Consider the following 27,874-nt stretch of genomic DNA (forward strand, 5'->3'; position numbering starts at 1 on the left):
GCGTCTTTGCAGTGTCGCTGCGAAGACATGTAACTCCCCACGTTCAGTACTAAAGGCAAGGAAACCTTTCCGACTTCCAAGCTCTTTCTACAATCTGGAAGTCTCGCAGTCAATATCAAAGTCAGTTGGCAGATCTAGCATGTCCAAAAAGACTTTGTTCATAAGCCGTGCCTCTATAGTCATGACGCTAATAACATGGAATACAATATTTCACACTTCGCCCATATCCAAGTCATTTCCTTTTTCATTGATTTCCTCCATAGCCGGTTTTCTTTGGTTGGAAGATGTCGACCCAAGTACAGAGATCAAGACGAGACCAACTCCGGCCAGCAGCTGATGATGAAATTAGCGAGATTGTTTTTTTTTAATACGAGTACGCCGTTTGCCATCTCACCTCGAGACTGATATGTTGGTTGGTCACTAATCGAGGCACCACGACAGCCAAGACAAATCCCAGACCCTGAGCATAGTTTTTGGTTACTGTGCTCGTCATCTGAACGCACCACGCAACGAGAAAGCCTCCGGAAATTTGGAGGGCAAGGTATATCCAAACAAGCATATCAAATCCTCGGAAAAACTGCCCAAAACTGAATTTTGTAAGCCAGCAGAAGTAGATGAGTGCAAAGGAGGAGCTGTAAGCCGCTAGTTGAGCGTTGCAGAGGAAAAGCAGACCGGATCGCTTCATGGTTCTCTCAATGCATAGGCTACCCAGAGCAACGCAAACTCCTGCTAGTAGCATTGCAATTGCTCCATATACCATGGTCTGAGTCTTTAACCCCTTCAGATTTGATTTGTCCGAGCCAGATCCAAGCTGGGCCAGAACAATGCCAAGTGCCATCATGGCAATAAATATCCAGTTCCTGGGAGGATATCTCTGGTTTAATATGAATCTCGCAAAAATGGGGGTGACGAGAGTCTTTAGCTGGGACAAAACAAGGTAGGGAATGAGGTCAAGATAATGAGCCCCCACACTCTGTAAAATGGTTGCGGCAGTAAAAAGTACCGCTGACACGGTAGTATCATTAGAAGCACCAAGTAGTGTGCCTCGGACAGTCTTTCGCAGCGACGGGGCCGTGTCGGAGTGCATGACATAAATTGTGGAGATAGTGAACTTCGATATTTCAATCAAGATGATGCCTGATAAAGGCTCAAACCTGTCATGATTCGTGACTGGCTGCGACTGAAGTGTATGTTGCAACTGAAACATGTTTTAGTATTAGAACTAACTTTCTAGTCAGCGTACGTACTATTATAGATGTCATGTTCTGTAGAACCAACTAAGGTGGTTGAGGCGTTAGACATGAATGAAGTCATATAGTATATTACATATCACTCACAAAAATGAGACTTATGTATGTCCATAATTTGACATCTTGATTGGACTGGAGGGGAAACCACCACCCTTCCACACGCTTCGCACCGTGTGATTGCATGAAGGCAAACGGGGCATAAAGAGATAGTAGTGCAATAAGCAACGGGGAGATCTAACCTTTATGGAACTACCTTTTCCAAATCCTCGAACTTCGGAAAAAGTAGCCTAGAGTGGGCTGCCAGGTGTCCCCCGGAGAAATATTTAGATTGGATTCAGAAAAAGGGATTCCGCGAGCGCTCGTTTTTGGGTCAGGCTGAGAGGTGGTATTTTATGTATCATCAAGGGGAGGGTTTATTCACACATAAATCACGCAACGTGTAATGTTGTATGGTAATCCAGTATTCGAAATACGGATGTCTTAAGAACCAACCCAAGTTTTGGCTGGAACGCTTGACAGCAAGACCCTGAAAGGTTATATAAAGTTAGTATCCATCATCTCATTTTTGTTGGACCCTGAATACTAGTATGTATCCGCACCGTAAATCTGCGATTTCCCCGTCCCGTAATTCCCCACCTACCGACCGTACTTTGAAACAGCACTAGGCGGCCAAGTTACAAGTCGGTAAGAGACCCTGACTTCTAGCTTTTGCTTGTTTTGTAAGTCGTGATCTCATACATAGAGTTCAATAGCGCTCAGAGGTAAGCTTAACCAAGGAAACTTGAGATGAAAATTAACTCGAGTCTTAAGAACCCCTGTTCGGGAGGCCAGTACAGTATCGGAACGGTTATAACGGAATGGCCCCTTGTAACATGCCAATACGAGCGTCTGGCTCCATATATGATGTGTTTGAGACGTTCTCAACCATCGATCAATCATCTCAGCTGGTTCTCTAGTTACTAGTGTATTCGGATACCCTAGCCCTGACTTCGTCGGTTAGGCAGCAGTGCCTATATACATTCAATAATAATCATGCCAAGCCCTGGACATCGACTTTCACGGACTTAGTCTTGTTCTTCAGCTGGAGTGATGGCGCGAGGTCGACTTCGAGTCTTCCTTGTCCTTCTATTGCTATTCATTCTCGCATGTCTATCGGCTTCTTCAGTCCAGAGATTGTACTATCTCTTCCGACTGCCTTTCGTATGGAGAAAATCTTCAGCTTATGCGACCATCTCTCAAGAACGCGACCATTTCGACCTGACGTTTTCGTCGTTTCCCGCCAATTATTCCACGGAGGATGCGGGATTGCGTCCGTTAATCCCAGCGAAATTGCATCACATTCACCTTGGTCCAAATCCTCCAGCGCAGGAGTGGCTCACAGCCAGGGCCGATTGTCTCAAACACCATGACTCGTGGGAAACTTTCCTCTGGAATGATACCAATGCGCCGCAGTTCGTAGAGGAACATTACCCTCACCTCTATGATATGTGGAAAAGCTATCCTTTCATGGTTCAACGTGTTGACGCTCTGCGTTACATGGCCCTGGACAAGTACGGTGGTAGGTTGCTCGTGGAGTATAATGCGAAGATCCTAGTCCGACTGAGGGGCTGACAATCAATATGATACCAGGTGCTGTCCTTGACTTCGACTTGGCCTGCAAACGTTCTCTAGAGCCTCTTCGTCGGTTTGAATTCGTTGCCCCGGCTGCCCATCCCTCGGGATTTTCGATTGGCATGATGCTTGCCTCGCCCAATAACACGTTTGTCAAATCAATGATCGAGAGTCTACCTATATTCAATCATATATGGCCGCTTCTACCGTATGTGACGGTGATGTTCAGTACTGGTTGTCACTATGCTTCGTAAGTCTCTCAAGGTCTACGATATTGAATGACCATCTCTGTTGCCCCTACTGACCTATACTCATTTATGTAGCACTGTGTACACCCTACAAACCAATCGATCGAGCCTTCGCATCCTATCTGGCACTTCTGATAACCCATCAATGCACATGTTGAATGGATTTGTCAATACTCCTCTCTTCCGCCATTTGGGGTCCTCCTCGTGGCACACCAAAGACGCCCGCCTGATACTCTTGCTCAAGAATGTTGAACTAAAACTCGTCTTTGTAGCAGCGGTAATGATCTTTGGGTTTTTTGCCCTCCTGGTGTGGTGTATACGATCGGCGCGCCATCGTCTGTCAACACGAGACGTCGAATCTCATTTGCAAAGTCCTTTAGTCAAGCCTCTGTTTAAAGACACGTAGGCAGATGTCTTTCACTGTATTATATTTATTTTGCACATCATCTGAGGTTTCTGGGCTCCGACTTTTGCTCAGGGTACTGATATATTCTGCTATGCATGTACATATATTTCATTAGAAGAGCACTCTAATACTTTCCCACTAATCGCGTGCTCCGGATCATGCTATCGAATTCTTTCAAGGGTGTTGAACCACATATAACGGCTCATTACCAAGTATAGCACTCTGTCCCATGAGTACTGACTCTCATGTTTACCGAATGCAGCTCTTGACTCAAGATATGTTTGCCACGAGCTCACCAAGAGCACTCTCTCCTTCCCTGTCTCTTGGACGAGAGATCGATCCGCGACTTTGGGGTTTGTTGGTATTGTCGTAGGCAAGACTGGAGTTGTCAGAACCTTCCACAAGAACGGAATAGCAGAAGGAATTAGGTCGATCAATGAGGAATATTTTCGTAGTAGCCATATGCTCTGCAGAGTAAATGCGGGGGTGCATGCTCGGTAGTCGTAACATAGTTCCTGCAATTCTTCAAAGTCAATCATCCATCACGCTGGAATGATGCGGGAAAATAACCGAACTTCGATATAAAGGTCGGACTATAAACGCACCTGATGCCAGCACTGACAGCTCTATGGTTGATATGACCTGAGATTCCACCTTGATCAAATGTCATAATCTATGAATCCATGTTAGTAATAACGTCAACTAACTAGCTGGGTGTTAAAGTGACACTTGCCAGGTCCGCGTTCCATTTCTCAATGTACGGCGCAATGATATCCTGAACCGATTTTTCATCCCACCATTTCTTCGGATTGTCCTGAAGTTCAGGATTATCCAAGACCACACAATGATCTTGAGAAATACCCAATGCAGCACAGCTGTTGTGTATTTCTTTTTGACGTTGTTCGCCGAGGCCGTTGTAGTTTCCTTGTTATTTTTCGAGCATTAGGTGATATTGTATTTCTTATTTAAGACACTCGAGTCGCATACCTGAGGAGATCACTAGCAAGGAACGTGTGACATGGGGATCATGTCGATGGTAGAGAATGCTAGGGCTAAAGAACAGTGTTTCGTCATCTGGGTGTGCTGTGATAAGCATCGGCCGGCGTGCATGTCGAAATGTATCGGGGATAAGGCGCGGGTCATCTGCCAGATAATAGGCAAGTGTGAGATACAGAAGAAGGACGCATGTTACGACCACCCCAGCTAGGGCGGATAGAATTGTAGGCCAACTTTGTGTGAGAAGGCGGCGCCCTAGTCGCTTAACGAGACGAAGTAGAATCATCTCATTAAGTAGATTGTCGTAAGAGGCGAGGAATAACTACGTTCTGGAGGATGGCGACGAGAGAGGGTTCTTACAACCTCACGCGTCCTGTTGCACCAAGAGGGTTGAGTAGTGGTATTGTACCGAGCCTGTTCGCTTACGGATTTTAATGTCGTCACCTAAAGAGCCGTTCTTCGTGTGGGACGACGCGAATGTCTGGAACCCTGCATACAATACGATCAAGGCGTCTCATTTGGAAACTAGAATACTGTTCCCACAGCCCAGTACAATACATCGATCTGCGAGATCCTCGATTCTCTGATTCGATGAATATCGTAATTTTGTTGGTCTTGAATTCGGGGTTTATGAAATACGGTATTACCGTATGGTATACAAACATGACAGCAAATCACAATATGGTTGCCTGCGGAATGCTCGGATTCCAGGCCCACCTCGATGTTGCCCTTAAAAGCTTAATTACCTCATTTGACCAATCGATGACCAAAGAATGTCACTGTCACCATAGCTAAGCTATGCTGATCGCCCGCTTATCTGCACGAAGGAAGTGCTCGCTTGATCACAGATTGGCCCAGATTGCAGGATCCCTGGAATTATGAGCAGTCAACCCCTTCGGCCCCTTTTCTTCGCGGGGCGGAGGAAAATTTTTCTTTGGCTTTTTTGCAAGGACTTGGTGATTGGTCTTTCGACCTGGCTATTCAAGCCTCGTTGCTGCAGCCCATTGAAATACCATGGTACTGAGTACAGCGCTAGGTCACAAAATTTCAAACAGAAAAATGAGCATGCGGTCGGGTCAATTTACCTACTATGTCATATTCTTCTACCAGTCATTCTCCCACCAATAGTGAATACCGATCGGGTTCCTTGCCTCCGGTGAAGGTAAATCCAGCCAATTCCCTGTCAACCGGGCCGAGGCCTCACACACTCGTGTACCATCATATCCTGTTCATCAGGATATTCAGACAAGAAGACACGGGATCTCGTATGTACAGTAATACAGATCCGCGGTGCTCGAAATCTAGTAGTGAAAATAAAGGAAAAAAATGTATGTTGAAATATGATACTCGTACATACATACCCCGGGCATTTTCACTGGGTTTGTATAATGGGGTTTCTTAGGACGGTATACGAACCATTGTTGAAAGCCGAAGTTGCCGAGATCGATGATAGTAGTAGAAAGGTATATTACAATGAAAATTGAGATTCACAAAGCTTATTTTTATACAAAGCACAAAATGGCCTATACCAATCCGGTAGGAACTTTAACAGGCTCAAACCCATCTTGACCAGAAGTTCGATCTTCAACGAGGGCTTCCATTCCACGACGTCCACAAAATCCGTCATTTCCAGCTTCGCGCTCTGTTGTGTGAACTTCACCCTGGCCTCCTTCACCATCACCCGGTACCCAAAGAGTGTCTGTGATCTTCTGGCCAAAAACCTCGGTGCGGCGAGGGTTGTATCGCGGAAATCCGACCACATGATTCAGGATATTATGAATGAATGGATATAACTTCTCGAAACGCCGAGTCGTCCAAAGCCACGAATGGCTTCTTGAGTCATAAGCGACCCGAATGAAAGGGTTCATGTATGATCCCGAATCATGAGATACTCCCGAAACTGGTGCTGCACTCCGTACGTCTGCATGAATGATACAGCACTCGGATGCATCCCAAAAGAGCTCAGCATCCGCACGGAATCGAACGGGATTTGGGCCCTGGAAAAATCTGGCATCAAAGGCAACCATACCACCCCAGCAGCTGCGGACGCGCACTGAATCTCTGCCCTCCAGTACATCTTGTCGACTCTGAGCACTCCCCGCGGTAGTAAACCAAGGATAGAAAGGTAGACCGATGCCGTAGCCTTCTATGTCGCGAGTTGCGTAGGTGTCGTAGAATTTGAAAGCGTTACTGAAGTCCACTGCACACGCAGCTCGGTACTGAGTTACGCCATTTGCGTCGGCATTCGTGCAGAACAATAGCTGGAGGGCTTCGACAGGGTCGAAGATGACATCGTTCAAGTATAACAGTTTGTCGTAGGTCATATTGGCATTCCGTAGTGGTTGCAAAGCACGGTTTCGGACTTCGGCCAGGTAATCAATGCGCCTGATTCGCTTCCCACCTCCTGGGACAGCTACTCTAGGTATGTTTCCTAGACTGAGGCCTTGTTCTGAAGCGATTGAATTGTTGCACGTCACTTGATCTGCTAGGGTTTGGAGGGCACTCTCACCCTCTTGCCCACTGTTGTTTTCATATATGCTGAGAAAAACATTTTCCTCACCGAGAAGTTCGATAAGCTTGAGAAGGGCTTGTCCCCATCCTCCATTCGCGATTTCTCCATCAGGATCATAGAGAACAGCGGCAATATAGACCTTCTGGTTCTCGATGTTACCTCGCCCATGAAACGCGGTTCTTTCCACTTGGTTTCTGAGCGTCTTGTAATGTGGCGGTAAATGGGTATATGATGGCCAAAATATTGCAGTCAGACATATCAACACTAGAAGCCCGCCAAGTGTGACCTGAATGAAGAAAGAAAATCGGCGTCTGAATCCCAGCCCGAAGAGCACACCCAAGGCGCGGGCGAGGACGAGGAAAACGCGGGTTAACAGCGCCGGCAGCTTTCTTCTCGTCCAGCGCAAGCCGGCGGTGTGACGTCGCCATTCAAAGCCAGGCCGGTTGCGTTTTGTCCAGCCTAGTAATGACTCGGAATCGAGCTCATACTCACTGGACTGGACGCTGGCTGGCATTTTTGACGTCGTAACGTTCCAGTGTTGCCTGGATGGAGAGTGAGAACCCCAGATCACGTGATGTGCCAAGACATCGCTTTGAAGTTGTATAGAGGATGATAAATTACAAACAAATTTTGATTGACATGGAATTTAAAAGACAGAAAGGTTAGAGTCTTTCTAAAAATTTCAAGGCGCTGGGAATTGAGAATCGGTGTCTAGAAGTAAGTGGCAGCCAACGTGCCCAATGTGGGGGAACCAGTTGTGTTCCCTTTGATGATTCCGGCTTGATACTGCAGTGACTTTGAACTTTGGTATTGCCTGACAAGTAGTATCTGCGCCGATCTCCGTTTTTATGAGTCCTTGTGATTCCAGATACAACGGTGTGTTCATGTAGGTGGTTACTTTAATCTATAATCTCTAATTCCACCTCCATCGAGCCACGTGTTATGCATTTCTGCCTTCACATCTTACATACTGGCCAACAACTTCATATCAGCATCAAACCTCATATTATATTTAATATTAAGTAGTATCACTTATGAGATTGTGAAGATAATCTTCATATCATCCCTAATCCTGGCGCCAATCTCAAATAATCCAGTTATGAGACACTTTTGACCAGTCCCTGCAGCGCCCGAAAAAGGTGCGACAAAATTTGCCGTACTCCACCAGAACGCTAGATTTTCTCCAGGACCCTTCTGCATGGTGGACAAGCCGAGCAGAAGCATCCGTGACGGGCTTCGAACCCATGTTGCCATATTGACCTCTTCCTGGACTGTATTTGATTAGCAGAAGAACGACCCAGATGGGGCTATACATACCTAAATGCGGTTATGGGAAGAACGAGCACATCTCCCACTAATTTGCTCAGCCCTCCATCAGCAAGGCCAGACAGAGCATTCCACCTCAGACCCCATTCGGTTTTCAGCCACCCTCGAGCCGAATCAGTGAACGCGACTGGACCAGTCAGGTTCAGTGGGTCGATGGCGTAGAGGGCCTGTTGAGCTGAATATAATTCAAGCCGCGGATCATTATCTTCAGAAACTGCCTGCATTGTTGCAAGTAGACGGTCGATGAACAACTGCAGAATGGGATGCCCGGGCGCCCAGGCGAAAGACCACTGCGTCAGTTGGATAGGGTAGAAGTACCCCATACGCCAGTAGAGGTCACTGTCAGGTAGGCAATCCGCCTCAAGACCAACAATAGCTCTGACTGGCTCGGTTGATTTGTACACCGTGCCCGTCTCCAAATCTTGCCAGGGCTCTAGATCTGTAGGGGCAATCCATGTTGACGGGGGGCGAATGGGTTCAGTGTCCATATCGCCGTACTAATTTCGATTAACGTCATGAAGCAAGTGGACTCGAACCTGGTGCTGGTAATGGGAGGGAGCTACTCACGATGCCACCAATCCACTTGGAAACCAGGATGCGAAAGACATCCGATCGTTCCACATTATTTGGTAGTGCATAGAACTGACTCTCTATCTCCGGTTCAAAGTGCCGGATGAACTGAGCAATGCCTTTGTCATCCCAAAGGAAGTATGCCATGTTGCCACTTTCAACTCCCGAGAGCCAGGTTTCAGTGCTGCGACGGAATGATTCTGGCCATCGATCGTGATGTGTATTTTTCCATGTTTGATGAATGATCAAGGGAATGGCAGACTGGGGAATCTGCCGCTCTGGCAGTAGTCTGGATGCATTGAGAGCCAAACTGGCGGCATCGACAATATTCTCAATGGCAGCCCCAGATCCCTGTGTCCAGCTAGATGGGATGTGCCAAGCTGCCGATGTTAGCAAGAAGACGGATTGTGTAACAATATTTGAAACACTCATACATACCTCCACCATCTCCCCTCTGGGCAGAAATGTATTTTGAAAGTAATGGATACTGGGCGACTACAATCGATGCATTGTCTGTCCGCCAATGCAGGTACCAAGTGAAGAGTACAACTATTGCCAAAGTGATAACCGCCCGTCGCCGGAAATGCCGGCGCGATGCCATTATGCCCGAGGCTTGTACCTATAAAACAGGGAGAAGGGAAAAAACCCTTTCTGGCTTCAGCTTACCAGTTGCACCTCGGACGAACGTGGTTGCCTGCTACTACCCTACCCCAACGCACGTCGCTATTATATATGACGAACTGAGCCGTCATATTTTACCGCTAGGGTTCATTGGATAAATTACTGGCTGTTGATTCAACCGTTAGGTAATGTATGGTAATACTCGTGGTCACTATAACGTGTCAATACCACTAGCTTTTTCGAGTCGAACAGGGCTGATAGTACGAACCCTGGAGCAGCCACATAATTCAAGGGGCCAAGAAATAGCCAATCAAATGCCAGAGGCTAAGACACAAGCCGAACACTAAAATGGTGAAGACAAACTTCGTCTATTGCGCGAAGCAAGTGAATGGCTTGTGGTCATGTGACGATGATGGAGACTGTTTGCCTTGTTTGCTTCCCTCCCTCAGTCAGGTTCCCAGATCGCTTCCATCGATGCTCAATGCTTTTAAACGTCCTTGGTCGTCCCCGACTACCATGAGAAGGATCTCTGGTGTCTTCACAACCCTGAAATCTAGATCTTGAAGGTCGACTTGGAAAAGATGCCCTTGCATTTCTCACCTCGGCTGGTTAATATCGTGGAGCAACCCTTTGAGACGATATTGTTACCTCAAATGTGCAAATTCAACTGAATGCGACATTGACTTCGAACACTTTCTTGAACCTCTCTCCGCCGTATATTTGTCATGTAGCATTTAGTCACCTGATACTATCCATTCAGATCATCTCAGGTCTAGATGGATCCATCTTGGCATCATTGAGAATGCTACCATCCTTGGATGCTTTCTCTATTTTCTTGTTCTCCTCTTTTCTATTACCTTGCTTCTTCCCATTATCTAAATTCATAGAAATGTACATTATGACCCGATTTGCGGCAGAGATGACACTGAAATATAAGAGGCAAGGGATCGAACAAGATCAAACACATTTCACTCTGCTTCTACTTGCGAGTCCATTGTATGCTCTATCTTAGGTGCAAGAAATTCAAGGACTCTTCGAAGCTACTTGTGTGGATTGGCGAAAATTGTGACTTAGAACGCAAGAATTTGAAAAAAAAAAAAAAAAAAAAAAAAAAAAAGGGGGTGTAACGAGTCGCTATACACTGCTGAAAGACCTTCGGAGACGAATTATCAGTTTTGAACCTACTAACAGCACCGCTGGCCTACTCTCTGTTATGCAAGAAGAACATCATGTACGTTGTTCAATCAAATGCATAGAGAAATTCAACCAATTTGGTATCTATACGCTAGGTCGGTACACACGTATATAATAGGTACTGAATCAGTTTCGCGGTATCAAGGTTTAAGATTATTCAAGGACCTGCTGCTAGCGTTGCATCTTGGATGGATGTCTAAGTCAGAAAGGGGAAGGGAAAATATCACTTAACTTAGGGTCACTATGAATATATCTACTAATTACTAATTAATTGGCCCTAACTAACTATTCCCGGAGAGTGGGGATTGTAGATCCAGTTTATCAATTAAGAATTGTTCCTTGAGTGTCAGTCGATGCATGATTATGTACTAGCAAATATTAGTAGACTTATATAGAGTATATTTACTCTTTAGTCTGAATACGGATATTATATAGTTCTGTATATCTCAAAGATGATTAGATGTAATTAAATTCTTTATGTGGTTGAATTCTATATTCCTTGACCACGTGGTAAATAATCTTATTTTGACCATCCTTATAGATTGTGTATACTGCATGAATATTGATAGACTATCTTTTAAATCCTAATCGTATAGTACGCTAATTCTAATATGGGTATCCTCGTATTTAAAGATTTGTTCCAAGGCTCAATGGTGTAATGCTAAACACGTAAGATTCTAAGTAAGCTATATAGTATGTTCATGTACTGTTATAGCTCTAAATATACTATACCCCCCATAACGTTATAACGCCTTAAGCAGTCCTAACTCAAGCACAGACAACTTTCTAACCACCACACAATGACCCTCTTTGTCTGGGATGAATTCCAGACGCTATTAACGACCTACAGTATCTGGATGGCCCTCATCTCTAAGGGTAGGTCAGATACGCAGCCCAGCAGAAAGCCAAAGAGAACTGCGACCGTTCAAAGAGAAGAAGACCTGAAGAAATTTTATTGAGTGTCGTGATAAACGGTAGATCAAGTGTGGAGAGCTACAGGAAGCTACTAGCTATAGGTAAGCGATGGAGCCATGATCGCTGCCCTCCTAGTGTCCTTGGCTATCCGTCCTGTATCCTTCCTGAGTAGGGGTCTGGTCGTCCGTCTCGGCTAGTCCGTCGGATATACACAGTCCGTCGATGGGAGGACGCGGTCGGTCCCGTACGGTCGTGTGTGGTTATCCATCTACAGTGGCGCCGCAAAAGTCTGTGACCCCCGGCTGACCACCTTTTTCTGCCTATTTTGCCACACAGAAACATCCAAAAATACTACTCAAGGAAGGCTAAGTACTGGCAAAGCTCTTCTTCCAGGTTTAGAGTAACCGAAAATCAAGGTGTTGCATATAACGCGATACACGTCTACGCGTTTAGGAGGATGGGTAGGCTACAGTAGGAAGGCGATGTTGCAGGCGGTCAAGCGGGTGTTCACAGACTTTTGCGGTGCTACTGTAGCTTTCCCGGCTGGTCGAGGCTGTCATGTCTTACATCTCCGTTCGGTCGGTGGGTCTTGTTAGATCGTCGTTCCGATCGTCACAAGAAAATGTCACCGCACGAGAACAATATTTACAAGATCTATCGGACTTACAGTTACATCACTTGGTACACGTCGACGAGTTAGTGTCTATAGATCCTGCCATATGTACATCGCTCTCCACCAAGATATGTCCATCCCATCAACTCCCATATTCACCCTGACTAAGTCGACCAAATATGAGCTCGCCGACGAAATACCCGACAAGCACAGCAAAGAAGAACCCGACATTCATAGTCATCACCGCAATCATTCTGACAAAACAGGTCAAAGAATGTCATTTTTGTTGTTTCATAAGCGCAGCTAGCGTGACTAGGAACTTACAAAAGATATGCGATCCCCTGGCTAACCATTCGCAATGCCGCTCGAGGAAGATTGACTGACAACCGCCATGTTTGTATGACTTTCTTACGTGAGGGCTTATCCTGACCACCGTTGATAAGAATTGGGTATCCTGCGCTTCTCGCGGCCCAGAAGGCGTCCAATTTGGCAAGCTTCGCACTCAGGGCTCGCCAGATCGCAGCGAGGAAGAAGAGAAAAAGCCAAGTACCCACGTAGCCGCCAGTACTAGTGGGCATCCAAGAAGTCGAGTACAGCATCGTGGAAAGATTCTCAGTATTGAAGGCCATGTTCATGGAGGCCGAGGTGGTAGATGTCATCGCCATACTGGACGCAGTTATAGTTGTTGAAGACATTTGCGTGGCGGGCAAAACGGACGAGATAGTGTCATTTTCAAACTTCAATAGAAAGTATAGAAGGTGGTATTGGACCGTAGATCAAAACATGAATAACCAAGGAGAGGTGACAATAAGGGGTTGGCAGACGGCGAAAATCATTCCTCCGGGAACACGAAAATCCTTCAACTCCCGGACACGCGGGTTCTTTGGAGGGAATATATAGAGTGCTTAATGAAATTCTAGAAAGAATACCAGCCACCCAGGGAGCTGATAGAACCCCCCGAAAGACTGGGATTAAAAAGCTCCAGGTAGGACTTGGATCCGAAAATCCACGCAAATGTGCTCAGCGCTAAACCGGAAGCGGCAAGGAGAAATGCTTGATATGACCAAGCTTTTGATATTTTAGTATTCCCCACCCCTGCGCCGACGGCTTGGTCGGAAAGAAGTGGAGCAGCTAGACGTAGTGTACCGTCTGATAAAGGTACTATTAATTGATGATCACGGCTGATGCCACTCTCCTGATGGGAAAAGGTTTTGGTACACTCTTCTATCGACGTATATTCTTTAGTTCTCCATATCCTAGCGCTGGTGTATACCGGTCAAGATGAATATGGACAATACTATGTCTGGAGGCCCCGGCCTCACAGATGCAGGCCTGAATATGTCGAATTATACCGTGGCCTCAGACTTTCTAACCGCGCTTCTCGATGACACAACCCTGCAACAATCCGATTATGCTATCGCTCGGGCGTTTTGGTACGGCATTGTCATTGTCATTGTGCTGGTGGGCATGGCCAATTGGAGTCAATGGGGTCTACTGAAGCTACGGTCAATTACACAAACTATTGCGTGGATCATGGGTCTATTGCTGACTCCAAGTTTAGATTGCATTTAGCCGCAAGAAACCGTCCACGACCGTCAAGTCCTTCTAACTCGGTTACCTCATTCCTAGCTTGTTGTACAGCTGTGATTCGAGAAGTGTCCTACTCTCAGATTACACCAACAAACTCGTGGCTGCGGATACCATCAGTTGGATCAATCCTGTTGATTTTCATATATTTTGGTTACGTTATGGGATTGCAATTCTTTGATTGGAACTATCCCGGTGCTCAATTCTGGGAGGCACAGGGCCTCCGCGCGGGCTGGCTCACGATAACTCAATTTCCACTTCTCCTTCTCCTTGCTGGGAAGAGGAACCTGATCGGATACGCAGTCGGCGTGTCGTACGAGCGACTTCAGATTCTGCACCGTTGGGTGGCAAGGATTATGCTGCTGACTGCTACCATCCATGGTGGTGTTCAAGCCTATGGATGGCAAAAATATGGTGTGATGCAAATTGAGATTGACACTGATAGCTGCATTCCTACTGGTATTTTTGAACGTCCTAACACAACAGTTCGGGACTAACATTTGTAAAGGGTTCTCTACTTGGATACTCCTACTTTGGCTCGTTTTTTCCGCAACTGCTCCAATTCGCAACTGGCGTTATGAGATATTTGTGGTTCAACATATCATCACTTTCATTGGATTTGTCGTGGCTATTTTCTACCATTTACCTTCAACCGCCCTGAGTTCAAGGTACAATATATACCTTCTCGTTAAAAGTTACAACTCTAATTCTTTCTTTAGGATATATGCTTGGATCGGTGTCGGTGTGTTTGTCTTCGACCGGCTAGTGCGGACCCTTATCTACGCTTTCAATAATATGAAGCCCGCAAAATTCACCCTTCAGGGACTCTCAGGAGATGTTACAAAAGTTCGGATAACTTCCCCTCGGATTAAAAAATGGACTCCAGGGCAGCATGTCTTTCTATCCATTCCTGAGTTGGGATGGGGTCAGTCACACCCGGCCACCATTCTGTCTATTCCCTCATCTCATGACAATGACCTGGTGTTCATCTTGCGAGCTCATCGAGGCTTCACTCGGCGGCTGCTCCGTTCGGCCAAATCATCCTCCATGGACCTACCCCGGGATGTTCGAGAAAAAGAGAAAAGTAGTGAGGAGGATGCCGTCGACATAATAAAAGGGAAGCACTTTTCACTCATCGGCGGTCCGTATGGTGGATCGCATTCCGATTTTGCGGCCTTCGACACCGTCCTACTCATCGCAGGATCAACTGGTGTTACATTCACTTTACCAATCCTCCTCGATATTGCTCATAGGTCAGCAGATCGGAGACTTCCAGTCCGCAGAATAGTGTTTACTTGGGTCGTAAGAACTATTTCGTGCAAAGAGTGGATTGCGAGAGAGTTACAACGAGCAACCGAAGCGATACTCAATGTTGGAATTGAAATTGAAGTACAGTTATTTGTGACCTGTGAGGTCGATCCGATGGAACAATCAACTAAAAAAGCAGGATGCAAGTGCAGGAATATCGAGGGACCGTGCTGCTGCAGCGATTTAGGTACTGAAAGGCCCGAAGCTGTGCCCAACACACTGATCACTCAAGCAAGTGATGATCTAGACATCGAATCACCTCCATCCGTGAGTCTACGAGAAATGCAGCCGAGAATGGGTAACTCATTACCAGTTGCCTGCTCCACAATCTTGTCCGGCCGACCCCAGTTGAAGCCCCTTCTCTGGGATCTACTGGATCATGCTAAAGGAGAAACTGGTGTTGCAGTGTGTGGACCTCTAGGATTAGTGAGCAGTGTTAGAAATACCGTTGCTACTGTCAGTGAGCAACGCGGGTCAAACAAAGGAACTGGTGCTGAGGGTGTGTATTTACATGCAGAATGTTTTGCGTGGTGACATTGCTTGTGTATCTAAAGTTTAGTGTCGGATCGTGGAATACCCGTACGCCCTAGTCCTGGGGGAACCAATTCACATAATTGATTGAAGAGCTAAGATCTCCTCTGATTTCCGTACAAGTAACTATATAATATATTTAATAATAGGGAGAAAGCGATAACGAAAAGTAGTGGATTTAATTAGGCTTTCTAACTAAGAACTAAACCATCCTAAAAGATATATTAAAAGATATCTTAAAAGATCTTTCCTTATAGTAGGTATAACAATAAGGTATATAGAGACGTTAAACAATAAGAGAGCGCTTCTAGACGCTCCTAGTATATCTTTTTAATTTATCCTTTATCTCTATCTATTACGGCCACTCACGGAATCTTTCCCTTTATCAAAATATATAAAAGCACGTTTAGGAGCATGGCTTTACCTATCTAGGCAAAGAATATTTAGGTAGGTGAACTACTGCCTGAACAAAGCGGCGAGTCGCCTATAACAGAACGATAGGCGCTAGGTAAGCCTGGCTATACTTTTAGCTGCTGTATATTTTTTAGAGGGGTTTGATTATCATTTATTGTGTTGTTCTGTGGCAACATTTGTCCAGGTACTCTCGAATAAATTTCTCTTCACGACACAAATAACGATGCATCAAACTGCAATCCTATTAGACTCTGTATAATCTGATCTCGGTCTTGGCTTTGCCTGTAGATCGCAATCGAGAAAACTATTCATATCTAGATGAGAATTCTATAGCCACTTGTTCGGATCTGCATTGACTTTCATAAGCAACTTTATCTCCCCGCTTCCCCGCAGCGCAAGCTCCTTATGCCGAAGGGCCGCGGGATATAGAACCAACGATTACATCATTCAGACCGATCATTCAGTGAGCATCCTTTTAAGGATGATGTATTTTCCCCGCATTAACCGGACATCCCCCGTTCTCGGTCTTCGACGCCGGCGGTGTGGCTGCGCATTGCAGTATATTGTTCGTAGTGGTTCGATCTGTAAAGCCCTCAGGTATTATAATAGTTGCGCAACCCAAATGGGCTGACTTTATCCTTTCTTCTATCAATAAATTTTGGAAGATCAAATATATTGTGGGCGCGCAATATTGAGTCCAACAAAACAATGCTTCACAAAGTTGTTGTCAATGCTTACAACTTTTGGCTCGTGGTCTTTGTGGCCATTGGCACAATCGCAAGTGCTTATGGGCTGGCCATCATCGGATCGACTGTCGGGCAGCCTAACTTCTACACATATTTCAAGCTGCCTGCACAAGGCCAGCCGGGATATGCACACACTACAAATATGATAGGTGCCCTCAATGGCATTAACTCGGCTGGTGCCATTGTCGGATGCTTAGCACAGGCGTGGACAGCAGACTACTTCGGTCGCAAACGCACTATGCAAGGTGGATGTGTTGTTTTGATTATAGGCGGTGCACTTTGCTCAGGCGCAGTTAATATGGGCATGTTTCTCGCTGGTCGATTTGTTGCTGGGGTGGGTGCGGCCATCCTAGCTTGCATTGTGCCAATCTACCAGTCCGAGGTTTCGACTGCCGAGACACGCGGTGCTATGGTCTGCGTCACTGGAATCATGTACGCGGTGGGATATACCTTGGCAGGATGGCTTGGCTTTGCTTGTTTCTATATGAAAGCAAGCAGCCCATACTCAGCTTTTGCCTGGAGGTTTCCTCTGGCTTTCCAAGTCACCTTTCCTCTTATTGTGCTTGCCGGGAGCTCCTTGATTCCTTTTTCACCCCGCTGGTTGCTTCAGAAAGGACGTCGAGACGAGGCTTTTGAGATTGTTAAACGGCTGCACAAGACCCCTGACGATCCTAATGACACCCGCGCTAAACAAGAGTTCCTTTTGATTGAGAAGCAGTTTGAGCACGACCGATCCATGAAAGTCAGGCCCTTTGAACTCTTTCGAACTGCGCCGAACCGCCGGCGAGCATTTACGGCTGTCATGCTCATGGCTGGCGATCAATTCCTTGGAATCTACGTGATTGCCAACTATGGTGTGCTCATCTATAGCTATCTCGGCTTGTCTGGCGGAATCCCGCTCCTTCTCAATGCTTGTTGGACGACTTTCACCCTCGTTGGTAATACTTGGACTGCATTCTACTTGGATCGCATTGGCCGACGAACATGTCTGCTGATCGGGTCAATTGGCTGCACTGTGTCTGCCATTTTCCTGTGTGCCCTCTCCGCGAAGTACTTGGGTACCGAAGATATGCCGGGTCTCCGAGCAGCGGTTTTCTTCACGTTTTTCTACATTTTCTGGTGGTGCTTCTTCATGGATGCGACGCAGTATGTCTATGTTGCTGAAATATTTCCCAACCATCTGCGTTCTCAGGGAGTGGCAATTGGCCTCAGTACCTTCTACCTCACTTCTGAAGTCACACTGGTTGCTGCGCCAGTGGCCTTGAACACAATCCAATGGAAATTCTACCTGGTGCTGATTGTCCCGTCTGTTTTCTACATCGTGGCCATTTACTTCCTCTTCCCGGAAACGAAGGGTCGCACCTTGGAGGAAATTGGTGCTTTGTTCGGCGATGCAGAGAATGTGGTGTCACACTGGTATGATGCGACTGAAGAAGAGCGTGAAAAGATTGCCCGAGAAGCATTGTGTGATGGTGGAGAAAACAGCAATGGCGAGGGAGCCAAGCCAGTTACGGTTCATGTGGAGTTGAGCTGATAGGCTAATTACCGCTTCACGACGGAAAGTAAATGGAAATCAGGATTGTCTGTGACATAATCCCAGCAAATTCGTTTTCCAAATACCGTGTTAGTTCAATTTTCTTTGTCTTAGTTTGCTTGGAGCTAGAAGTGACCGTTGGCTGAGACAAAGCACATAGAAAGTGTACTCGGGAATTTGATGAAACGTGCCTAAATATTGTTGGGTCTAAGGATGACTAGAATGATGTCTCTGGATAGATATCCCTGAGAGGATCTTGTACTATTATCGCCCAGAAAAGGCTGTAGAGCCACTTTCAACTCGCGACTATTTTAGTTTAGCTTCCCCGCATCTTTGGTCGTTTCGCCGCTGTTGATGCGAACCTTGGTCAACCCCGCGCACATTATTTTCTCTCGTAACCACTTTCTACGATCCCGATCTCACCAAGCAGTCAGTCATTTTCCGATAATGGCAGCTGCCATCACTCGCAGGCCGTCGCATGCGACAATGGCGTGCGACCAGTGCTTTCGACTCAAGGTCCGCTGCGATGGCTCTTCTCCATCGTGTGCTAGCTGTTGTCGCCTAGAGCAGAAATGTACATATTTTCGTCCAGATAGGAGAAAGTGAGCGGAGCCTTTTCTACCCAAACCAGACAACACCTTTCCCCATCGACAGCGACCGTGGTCGCCACCTCTAATCCACTCGACGCCTGTACACTAGGTTTGGTATTTGTCTGCCTTTGCTTATTGAATGCAGATTGTCCAAATTAGCGGTTACCCAGCTGCTTGATCGAGTACGTTTGCTAGAGGCCACTCTGCATGATCACGACATTCCCGTTCCCTCATCTTCACCTCGCCAAACGATACCCAAACCATCTGGTCCTTGTGAAAAGGCAACAGACCCGTCAGAGTTTTTGAGCATTAATGGGGGAGGACTTACACTAGCCGCCGAGGATATGGAAGAGATGACCCAGGACAGAAGTGATAGGGAACGAGCTCTCATCGAACGAATCGATGAAGGGCATAGATTGGCACCAGGCTTGGACCCCGAGATGGAACTCCTTGTGAAGCGCACGGGGTCTCTTCAATTCACGGAGCATGGGCAACTGAAATATTTTGGCACTACCTCTAACGTGCACTTTCTTAAAACTGCGATCCCATTTCAGCCGTCTTTGCATGGGGGAGGATATGATGCGACACCTGAAATGTGGCTTGAGCGAGCTGGCTTGGGCCAAGTCGTCCCTCCCGAGATGGAGGATCATCTGATCAAGTTATATTTCACGTGGGAAAATCCATACTTCCATGTAGTAGACCAGAAAGCGTTTATGGATGCCCGCAAAACGGCAATCCTTAATCGTGAGGCTGGCAGGGCCACTAAGTCATCATGTTATTCGGAATTGCTCGTCAATGCCATGTGAGCAGCCTTTCACTCCACAGCCCTCGTCCTTACACCAATACGGTTCTAGATCCATCACTGACAATTTCGGAGGTGCTCATGGGGCGCGCTTTTTACAGACCGAGACAATCTTCAAGTTTCAGTCCCACTCCACGACCTGTTCATACTTCGAGCCCGAGCATTATTAGATCGCGATATTGATAACCCAACGATTGCAACTGTTCAAGCGCTAGCAATGATGAGTGGCAGTGAAGCAAGCAAGGGTCGCGACTCTCGAGGATGGCTCTACGATGGCATGGCAGCGCAGCTTGCTCATCACCTCGGTTTACACCTGGATGTGGAGCACTACGTTCAGTCGAACGATATGTCTTGCGAAGAGGCCAATGCGCGAAGCACCGCATTTTGGGGAACTTACATCATCAACACGGCCTGGAGCTACTACCTTGGACGACTTTCAATTCCTGTATCGGGTGCGAGTCGTATCCCAGTGCGGAAGCCTACGGGGAGTCATCACAGTCCGCCTTTGTACTGGGAAAACTACACTGATCAAAACATGTTTGGACTAACTCGATATGTTGAACCATTGCGGGCCATGTGGGAACACCAGTTGAAACTATGCTACATCATGGAGCGTCTTCAGAAGGCATTGTATGTATTGCTATCGCAGAATGTGAAAACTTCATATCAAACTATTCAACTTTGACTGACACTTTCTGGTAGTTATGACAAGAAAACTGGCTCCATATCTCAATTGCGGGCTCATACCTCCTCAGTAACCAGTGCCCTTGAGGGGTGGCTTTTGGACCTTCCACAAGAGCTTGTTGTCGATACCAATAACACATCCGCAATATACCTACCACATGTGCTTGTTCTACATGCACAGTTCCAGGAAGCGATGGTCTTCGCCAACCACCCTTTCATAACCTCTCCAGCAACAAAATCTTGGGCGGACTCACGTCGCAGATACGTAGAGGCTGCGAAGACAATCACGCGTATTATAAGGATCTACAAACATCTGTGGTCACTAAGACGAATCAACATCCAGGGCATTCACCCGATGTTTACCGCCGCGATGGTACATCTCTACATCGCCTGCACTTCTAAGGGTCGTGAAGAATTCAAAGCAGCAATTTCCGACCTCGATATTTGCTGTGAAGCTATGAAAGATGCATCCAAGGCTTTTGACTTGGCGGCTTGGCAGTTGCGATCACTACATCGGGTTTGTCAGATTTGGTACGACATGCTGGAAGATCAGACCCTTGAACCATCCGCGGAAGCTGTCGATCGCCTGCAAAATACAGAGCGATGGAGAGCGATACAATATGTGATTCAGAGATCTATGGTGTGGACAGCCTTCGATCCGGCAGTTGAGGAGCAGAATCCTTGGTTCAGCAGCTGGATGGAAATGCAAGAAATGGCGGGCGTAGACCCATTCTCAGTCGGGTCTGCATAGCTAGATTGCCCGGCTCCTTCTGTTTTCTAAGCCTCAATTCCTATCGCGGTACATGGGCTCCGTATTGTCATTTATGTGATAAAATTTCCTAAAGTAGACTATGAGTCGACTAGTATCGACGATCTCAGGAGTACGATCTCTCTAGAAAGCGTGAAGTAGTCCTCTTGGCCTCCAATGCTTCAGCACGGCAAAATTCCCCACCAGGAAGGGATCCGGGGACTTAATAGGGAACCACAATCATGCATTAAGCATGAGAACCCTGCAACTCGCGTCTTTTCCGATTATCACAATGGGCAAGCGACTTTAAATCGCTACTATTATTTTGGTAACCCTAAAAGATATTTTCTGAGAACAAGAATGCCACTCCAGACTCAGCTCAGCTTTACCCGATCGACCAATCGGAGTAGACCTCCGGCACATTCGGCCATGGCTATCCTCGAAGCCTACTTACCCCGCATATCTAGGACGCGTGCATCCGGGTTTGGGTCAACTTTAAATATTCGATACAGAAAGTAAATCTTGGCGCCTGGTCTTGGCTTTGAGAACATGATACGCGAAAGGTATCTGGTTGGATGAGATACTGGAATATATTTGCGCTGATGAAGCTTATGAAACAGTCAAGAAAATGCCACACGTGTACGACAAGGAATATGACATGCTGATTAGAAGATGGCCAGGGCATTGGGTGGACTTCCCACGCTGCCAGGTACGTTCAATGGGCAGCTGGTGAGCAGGAAAGAGTATCTTCGCTTGTCTGAGCAAGTGCGAGACAGATCTTCCAAGTCCCAAAGCTCTCCAATGTGTAAACCAAAGAGACTCAAAAAGTATGGATGTAGAACTAGCGAGAGTAGAAGAGAAATTGTTAGTCACGGACCTGCAGACTTTGGCGACAACAGCCTCAGAGCAAATGTGACAAGTGGGATTAATACTTACCCAACTCGCCAATTTTACCCTCAGTGCCATCTTCACGGGTTGGCGGGGTTTGCTCAAAAGCAATAGCGTCCCCCGCCACAGCAGCAAAGTGATGGTTCCAGAACCATCTTGCCGTCTCCACGCTCCCCTCCACGCCGACAGTTCGGTGAGAATTCATTAACGCTTTTTGTTCCTTTGGTGTAGAGGCCTTCTCGAGACCACGCGTGAATCCGGAACGTACAATCAGAATATCACCAATTCGCAACTCGACCCCTTCCCAGTCGATGACGGCCTCCAAGTCTTTGACAGTAATCTTGTGGGCATCAAAAGGATTGTATTTGATACCGTGAGCATCAGCATAGGCACAATAATCAACTAGCACCCCGCGACCAACTACTCCACCACGAGAGTGCCAGTGGTTGAGAGTTGGAAGGGTACAATCTTTGTGGAAAGGGGTGTCGTCTTGTGCAAGGGTATCCAGATTGGGCTGGATCCCGTTGTAACTGAGTCCGCTCGGTTGGTGAGCAAAGTGAACGAGACTATCCCACTGGCTGGAGCACTGTGTGTTGAAGGATACCTCGTCGTCGAAGCCGTGGAACTTATATGGCGAGTCCTGGAAGGAGAGCACTTTATGCCCCAGGCCTTTGCGGAGAAAACCAGGTGTGTGGATGGCATTTATTGGCCAATTCAATGATACTGACTCGCCCTCGTGGGCTTCTTTCAATGCTGCTTGTACAACCGAAGGTGTGAGGAGATTCAAGCAACCCAGGTTGTCTTTTTGGCCATGGCGGTCGAACAGTCCCCAAGCGCAGCCTTGCGGCATGCCTTTCACGGGTGGTAGCTCATCAAAACTAGGCAATTCATTCAGACCGATAGAACCCATGATAATGAGGTATGTTTGAAAATGAAATTAAAATTGTAAGAGATGAAATACCTGAGGATACACGGTGGTATAAGTCCAAAGGCATGAAAGAGGATGAAGAAGCGTGTTGTTTCTTCTCGGCAGGAATAGATCTTAAACCTTCCTCGCCCCTACCTTGGGCATTTCGAATGCGTGAGAGCCCCGCTCTGTCATATCCCTCGGGCCGACTGAGGATTTGATGGTTTAATGACTGTAATTCATGTGGAGACCGGGGAGGTTTAACTTTGCGTAAACAGGCATCAAGTACTGTACATGTCGTGGCCCCAAGGCGTAGAACATCGTATTTTGACATGTGCTGGCTTCCAGGTATTCGAACCTCCCACTTCTATTTGCAATTTCAAATCGTCACCAGATTCTATTTTATCACAGCAAAATAACCGATTGCGCTCGTGAACTTGTTTGGCTTAGACAGTTTGACGCTGTAGCTACACCAAGTTTCTCCAATTTGAGAGCAAAATCAAAACGCTTTTTACTACACTAATTGTTCATGTGAAATAGACCCTCGTAAGTGAGATGAACGTTTCTGTAGCTACTGATAAACCACCGAGAAGTCTTGTCCGTGGTAGTCGATATCCACTTTATTGTAGGCTTCAGGAGCTGTACTCGCTAAAAGGAGAGGGTTTCCGGAAGTTGAGGCCCAAGCCATTGCCAGGTCCAAGGCTTTATTGATCATACCGATAGGGCATGCAGGTTCATAATTGTTGGAAGATGGAGCGGAGCAGAGCACGCCAGGCACAGGGTTATTGATTCCATTGGCCAGCAGTGGCCAGGGGAGTAGTTTATGATTTCTGTTAGTGTGAGGTCCAGACCCCATTATCGGCCCAAATTGAGTGCCTCGCAAGTGGCGATTTTTTTGATGGCCAACATTTAATTGTTAACCAACTTGGCCGACACTCCACAGCCTGGATTACCCATTTGCCAAGCTTTGCTTCCCATCAAGGGAAGAATGAACTTTACTTGCTCGATAAATTCCTTCGACTGCACTGACGATCCAAACATAAATGATAAGAGGCCTTCCTGAGCACCAGCGGCACCTCCACGGGATGGTTGGAATCGACAGGTTATTTATTCTTCGGGGAATCGGGCGTCTAGCTCTTCTACACTTCCATATGTCAAACATTTGTTACTAGCTTGTGATTTAGTCCCAGGACTCTACAAAAGTGGTTCAAAAGAGATCCTTTTTGTTTTGCAAACAACTTCGGTTTAGTCATCTCGACTCTTGCCTTCGGTGCAGTGGCCAATCAACTGTGTACTGGGCTACCTAGATTACTTTTCTTGTTTGTCACCTTATCAGTATCTTTCTCCTTTTTCATTCTTGCGTTTCGTTCTCTAGCCGCCATTCATTCTCTGTAGTTTATCCCCTTTCAAAAGCACGCCTTTCCAGACTAAGCTAGTAAAGACTCCACATTCAATCCCCACAAACTCCCAACCACATCACCAACATCGTCATCCCCGAAAGTTTCCCGAGAAGAACGAGAATCTCGTTTCGGCCCAATACAATTCAACACTGGCCCGGTGGGATTCTAGCCTCGGTCCTCATCCACCCAGATGACGAGCGACCCGAGGAAGATGATATCGAGGACAGCCGGGGGTGGTTGCTATTTATAACAGTCAGTCTGGCCGGTGAGAGTTCACATTCAGTTTATTAACTCGGTTGGATGTTAGGAAGAATGGAAAACTCGAGAGGAAAATGGCATTCCTGCAGATGACACGGAATATGAGCTGCGACAGCGACGATCCTTGATCGAAAGATGGGCATCTGCTGAGCAGAGCTTTCGCGATGTCAGTCTCAGTTCATATACCTTTACCCCTGCCCGTGAATTACTGACCCGGTATTTAGTCCTACCATTCTTGGGCCCCTTTGCCAAAGTCGCCGCTCGAGTATCCCACCAACGCTCTGTATCGAATTTCAGAAACACAACAGCGCGTAGGTGATGTCTTCTGCCTGGCACCGGTGGACAAAGATCACCCGGAGAATTACGTCCGATGGCTCAAATTCCAAATTCTCCTCTACCGTTTGGATGGTGACTACGGTCATATCATGAACCCCGGAGACTGCATTGTCATTGCTGAGCAGAACCCTTCCACCGCACGACCCGAGGGTCTCCAAAGGCCGATTACCTATCATGGCAAATTCTCGAACCGGCAAATTTTCAGCACTTGACTATGACCAAGTGCGGAATGGTCCGATTCCCCGGGGGTCTCCGGACCAATTTTCTTGTTGATCAGGAGGGCCTGGAGACAGGTCGTTTGACACTCGTGAACTTCAAACCTAACGGACAAATTGATGTAGAGATGCTTCGTCGACCTTTCAACATAATATCTGTGATGACCTATATTTATGGACTCGGGTGGAGTGTTGACAGGTTAAAGTTTGAGAATATTGGAGGGGGAGATTGGGCCAATGAACAGTGAGTATTGCGAAAGTTTTGCCCCGAAAAAGATATTCTTCTGACTAATGGCTCCTTACAAGAATGGAAATGGACGACCCGATCTTGGATATACTCGAGACTGCACTTGACCTGTCAGAGATGGTGGATATGGACGGTGATCGGGATCAATTCGCAGAAGATATTGAGCTTTATGCTCCTGGGTATCTTGAAATGGAGGCCATGGGTCGTGCAGAGGAATATGATGTTGCGAGGCTAAGGGATGGAGAAGAAGCGGCCGAAATTTACCGTCAGCGAGATTGATATGAATAGAAATCCCAGCAGGATGCCACAATGCATTTCTCCCTTAGGAAGTATTCCAATAGGATTGACAGACTAAGATTCTATGCATCAAACTATTTTGTTTTATCCTTTCCCGGCCATGTGACGATCGAGATAACCACACTTAAGACTCCCAAGGTTCTAGACAACGGCTACTATAGTGGTACGGCACTCTCCAAAAGTATGGCAAGAAGATCGATCTAGTCTATTACGTCATGACGATGCTATCGCACGTGGCTTTAAAAATTTTGGAGGAGTTAGGAGTTTGCTTCAAAAGAAATTCTTTGTTGTTCGTAAAATGCTCATAATTTTCACCGGATAGATAAGTGACAAGTATCTATCAGAGCCCTGAACCCATGTCCAAAACAGGGTTGATTTCCGTAATCAAGTTAAAGACAAGATGCGACGATTCTACCAAAGAAATGGGAATTTTCAAACCAAACGCAAAGACAACTCCGTAGAGACGCGCAGCATAGATATGGAGGTTGATAAGTCACAGAACATGTGACTTAGAGGGAGAAAAATAAACAGAAAAAAGACTGCAAGGAAAAAGATTCAAGTCCCTTCGCGCTGCACCCTTACTCAACAGCAGAGCCGTGGGGGGAGTGCTTCTTGGGATCCCACTTGAACTTGAAGTCATCACCAAGCTCCTTGCGGACGGCGGCCTTGACGGCGTCGTAGACCTGGTCGAACACACCGAAGTTGGCAGGGTTGTTTTCGTCATTACCCTTGCCCTGGAAGACACCAGTGCGCACCAGGCAAGTGTTCCAGCCGTACAGGTTTCCACCGATGATGTCAGACTGGGGGTTGTCACCGATCATGTAGACATTCTCTGGCAGACGCTTCTCGTCATGAATCTCCTCCATCCAGGACTTGATGATCTCGTCCGCAACGATGTAGGTAGCGCGCTCAGGCTTACCGTAGACGATACGGTCGAGGTCACGGCCGGTAAGAGCCTTGTACTGAGCCTCCAGGGCAACGCGGAAAGCACCCAGGTGCAGACGTGGGGGGCCCTTGTGCTCGGTGGGGCAGAGCAAATCGCCCTGGGAGAAGTAGATAGGGATGTGGCCAGCAACGGCATCCCGAGCAGCGGGATCCTTGGCACGGGTGAGGAGCTTGCCATTGGCACTGAGGAGGAGGTCAAGGATGATCTGGAACTCGGTTGACTGGTCGTGGGACTCGGCGAAACACATGATAGCATCGAACTTGAACTTGGAAAAGTCGCGGGGCTTAGCCAGCTTCTGTTCCTCGTCGGTGAACTTGCGGCAGGGTGAGATCGTGGGGTCCCAAGCCAGAATGTCCTTGGGGTGGATCACGTTCTTGAAACCGTAGCTCTCGGCGACCTCGCGCACCTTGAATCCCTCACCACCGCAAACCAGAACATTTTCGTAGTACTCCGCAAGAGCCTGCATGGGGGTGTGAGACTGGATGAATTGGTCTGTGGAGATGGGAACGCCCAAGACTTCAGAGAGCTGGGCGCAGCGAGCCTCCTCGGTCTTACCACCACCGTTGGTGAGAAGGATGTATGGGAATTGGATGCCTGAACAAGAATTAGCAATTGGCATTAACTACATAGGAAGAGGTGCAAATGGTCACATACCGAGCTCGTTATCGCCGTTGAGCATCTTGAGAGCGGCTTGAGCCTCGGGGATAGCATTGTTACCGTGTGCCAGCACACCGTCAATGTCAAAGCAGAAGCACATATTTTTGACCTTTTTGACCTTTTCCTTCTCCTGATCTTGCAGCTCAGAGGCAAGGATGTTGCGAACGTGGCTGATGGGCTTTCCAACAACAGACAGACGCGCGGACTTCCGCGGCTCGCGAGGAATAGGGAGGGAGACGCCGAAGGAATTGCGAGAGCCACGACGGTCCTTCATAGAAGGTGACAGGCTCAAACGCTGCATGTGAACATCACTGATGGAGCTCCGTGTGGCAGGAATCTCGATGGTATGGCCAAGACCAGGCTCTCCAGGAATGGGCAGCAGCTCAGCTGGCACCTCGTTGGGAGCGACGTCATGAGGAGCAGCATCAGCTCCATTGGGAGCATTCGCGGCGTGAGACATGTTGACAATTGGATAAGATGAAGAAAGATGAATCGGAATAGGTTGGTAGAGAGGAAG

General features: G+C 47.1%; 12 protein-coding genes across 12 annotated transcripts; 6 read left to right on the forward strand and 6 right to left on the reverse strand.

Moving 5' to 3' along the window:
• Positions 1 to 210: 210 nt before the first annotated feature.
• N7458_009239 (uncharacterized protein) lies at positions 211 to 1,433 on the reverse strand (the record flags this gene model as incomplete). The annotated part of the gene is made up of 3 exons (XM_056912621.1): positions 211 to 333; positions 395 to 1,198; positions 1,338 to 1,433. The coding sequence occupies 3 exons, from the start codon at positions 1,431 to 1,433 to the stop codon at positions 211 to 213; spliced, it is 1,023 nt and encodes a 340-aa protein (XP_056761470.1).
• A 906-nt stretch (positions 1,434 to 2,339) lies between these two features.
• Positions 2,340 to 3,515, forward strand: N7458_009240 (glycosyltransferase family 32 protein; the record flags this gene model as incomplete). Its single annotated transcript, XM_056912622.1, has 3 exons — positions 2,340 to 2,808; positions 2,880 to 3,111; positions 3,185 to 3,515. The coding sequence occupies 3 exons, from the start codon at positions 2,340 to 2,342 to the stop codon at positions 3,513 to 3,515; spliced, it is 1,032 nt and encodes a 343-aa protein (XP_056761471.1).
• A 2,519-nt stretch (positions 3,516 to 6,034) lies between these two features.
• On the reverse strand, positions 6,035 to 7,537 carry N7458_009241 (glycosyltransferase family 69 protein; the record flags this gene model as incomplete). The annotated part of the gene is made up of 1 exon (XM_056912623.1): positions 6,035 to 7,537. One exon carries the CDS (start codon positions 7,535 to 7,537, stop codon positions 6,035 to 6,037), a length of 1,503 nt encoding a protein of 500 aa, XP_056761472.1.
• Positions 7,538 to 8,107: 570 nt separating this feature from the next.
• On the reverse strand, positions 8,108 to 9,520 carry och3 (glycosyltransferase family 32 protein; the record flags this gene model as incomplete). Its single annotated transcript, XM_056912624.1, has 4 exons — positions 8,108 to 8,294; positions 8,341 to 8,846; positions 8,917 to 9,299; positions 9,358 to 9,520. 4 exons carry the CDS (start codon positions 9,518 to 9,520, stop codon positions 8,108 to 8,110), a joined length of 1,239 nt encoding a protein of 412 aa, XP_056761473.1.
• Positions 9,521 to 12,404: 2,884 nt separating this feature from the next.
• Positions 12,405 to 12,957, reverse strand: N7458_009243 (copper transporter family protein; the record flags this gene model as incomplete). Its single annotated transcript, XM_056912625.1, has 2 exons — positions 12,405 to 12,516; positions 12,587 to 12,957. 2 exons carry the CDS (start codon positions 12,955 to 12,957, stop codon positions 12,405 to 12,407), a joined length of 483 nt encoding a protein of 160 aa, XP_056761474.1.
• A 586-nt stretch (positions 12,958 to 13,543) lies between these two features.
• N7458_009244 (ferric reductase family protein) lies at positions 13,544 to 15,655 on the forward strand (the record flags this gene model as incomplete). Its single annotated transcript, XM_056912626.1, has 4 exons — positions 13,544 to 13,767; positions 13,824 to 14,308; positions 14,358 to 14,517; positions 14,569 to 15,655. Coding segments are annotated over 4 exons (1,956 nt in total), but the record flags the coding sequence as incomplete, so codon positions are not given.
• Positions 15,656 to 16,810: 1,155 nt separating this feature from the next.
• Positions 16,811 to 18,382, forward strand: N7458_009245 (uncharacterized protein; the record flags this gene model as incomplete). The annotated part of the gene is made up of 1 exon (XM_056912627.1): positions 16,811 to 18,382. One exon carries the CDS (start codon positions 16,811 to 16,813, stop codon positions 18,380 to 18,382), a length of 1,572 nt encoding a protein of 523 aa, XP_056761476.1.
• Positions 18,383 to 19,316: 934 nt separating this feature from the next.
• N7458_009246 (fungal specific transcription factor domain-containing protein) lies at positions 19,317 to 21,209 on the forward strand (the record flags this gene model as incomplete). The annotated part of the gene is made up of 3 exons (XM_056912628.1): positions 19,317 to 19,774; positions 19,850 to 20,404; positions 20,477 to 21,209. The coding sequence occupies 3 exons, from the start codon at positions 19,317 to 19,319 to the stop codon at positions 21,207 to 21,209; spliced, it is 1,746 nt and encodes a 581-aa protein (XP_056761477.1).
• Positions 21,210 to 21,871: 662 nt separating this feature from the next.
• Positions 21,872 to 23,004, reverse strand: N7458_009247 (uncharacterized protein; the record flags this gene model as incomplete). Its single annotated transcript, XM_056912629.1, has 2 exons — positions 21,872 to 22,047; positions 22,143 to 23,004. 2 exons carry the CDS (start codon positions 23,002 to 23,004, stop codon positions 21,872 to 21,874), a joined length of 1,038 nt encoding a protein of 345 aa, XP_056761478.1.
• Positions 23,005 to 24,823: 1,819 nt separating this feature from the next.
• On the forward strand, positions 24,824 to 25,207 carry N7458_009248 (uncharacterized protein; the record flags this gene model as incomplete). The annotated part of the gene is made up of 2 exons (XM_056912630.1): positions 24,824 to 24,835; positions 24,884 to 25,207. The coding sequence occupies 2 exons, from the start codon at positions 24,824 to 24,826 to the stop codon at positions 25,205 to 25,207; spliced, it is 336 nt and encodes a 111-aa protein (XP_056761479.1).
• Positions 25,208 to 25,517: 310 nt separating this feature from the next.
• Positions 25,518 to 25,736, forward strand: N7458_009249 (uncharacterized protein; the record flags this gene model as incomplete). Its single annotated transcript, XM_056912631.1, has 1 exon — positions 25,518 to 25,736. The coding sequence occupies one exon, from the start codon at positions 25,518 to 25,520 to the stop codon at positions 25,734 to 25,736; it is 219 nt and encodes a 72-aa protein (XP_056761480.1).
• A 596-nt stretch (positions 25,737 to 26,332) lies between these two features.
• Positions 26,333 to 27,817, reverse strand: N7458_009250 (uncharacterized protein; the record flags this gene model as incomplete). The annotated part of the gene is made up of 2 exons (XM_056912632.1): positions 26,333 to 27,294; positions 27,355 to 27,817. 2 exons carry the CDS (start codon positions 27,815 to 27,817, stop codon positions 26,333 to 26,335), a joined length of 1,425 nt encoding a protein of 474 aa, XP_056761481.1.
• Positions 27,818 to 27,874: the final 57 nt, after the last annotated feature.

The sequence above is a fragment of the Penicillium daleae genome, assembly GCF_028827525.1.
Source record: "Penicillium daleae strain IBT 16125 chromosome Unknown utg000008l_segment0_segment0, whole genome shotgun sequence".
Lineage (NCBI taxonomy): Eukaryota > Fungi > Ascomycota > Eurotiomycetes > Eurotiales > Aspergillaceae > Penicillium > Penicillium daleae.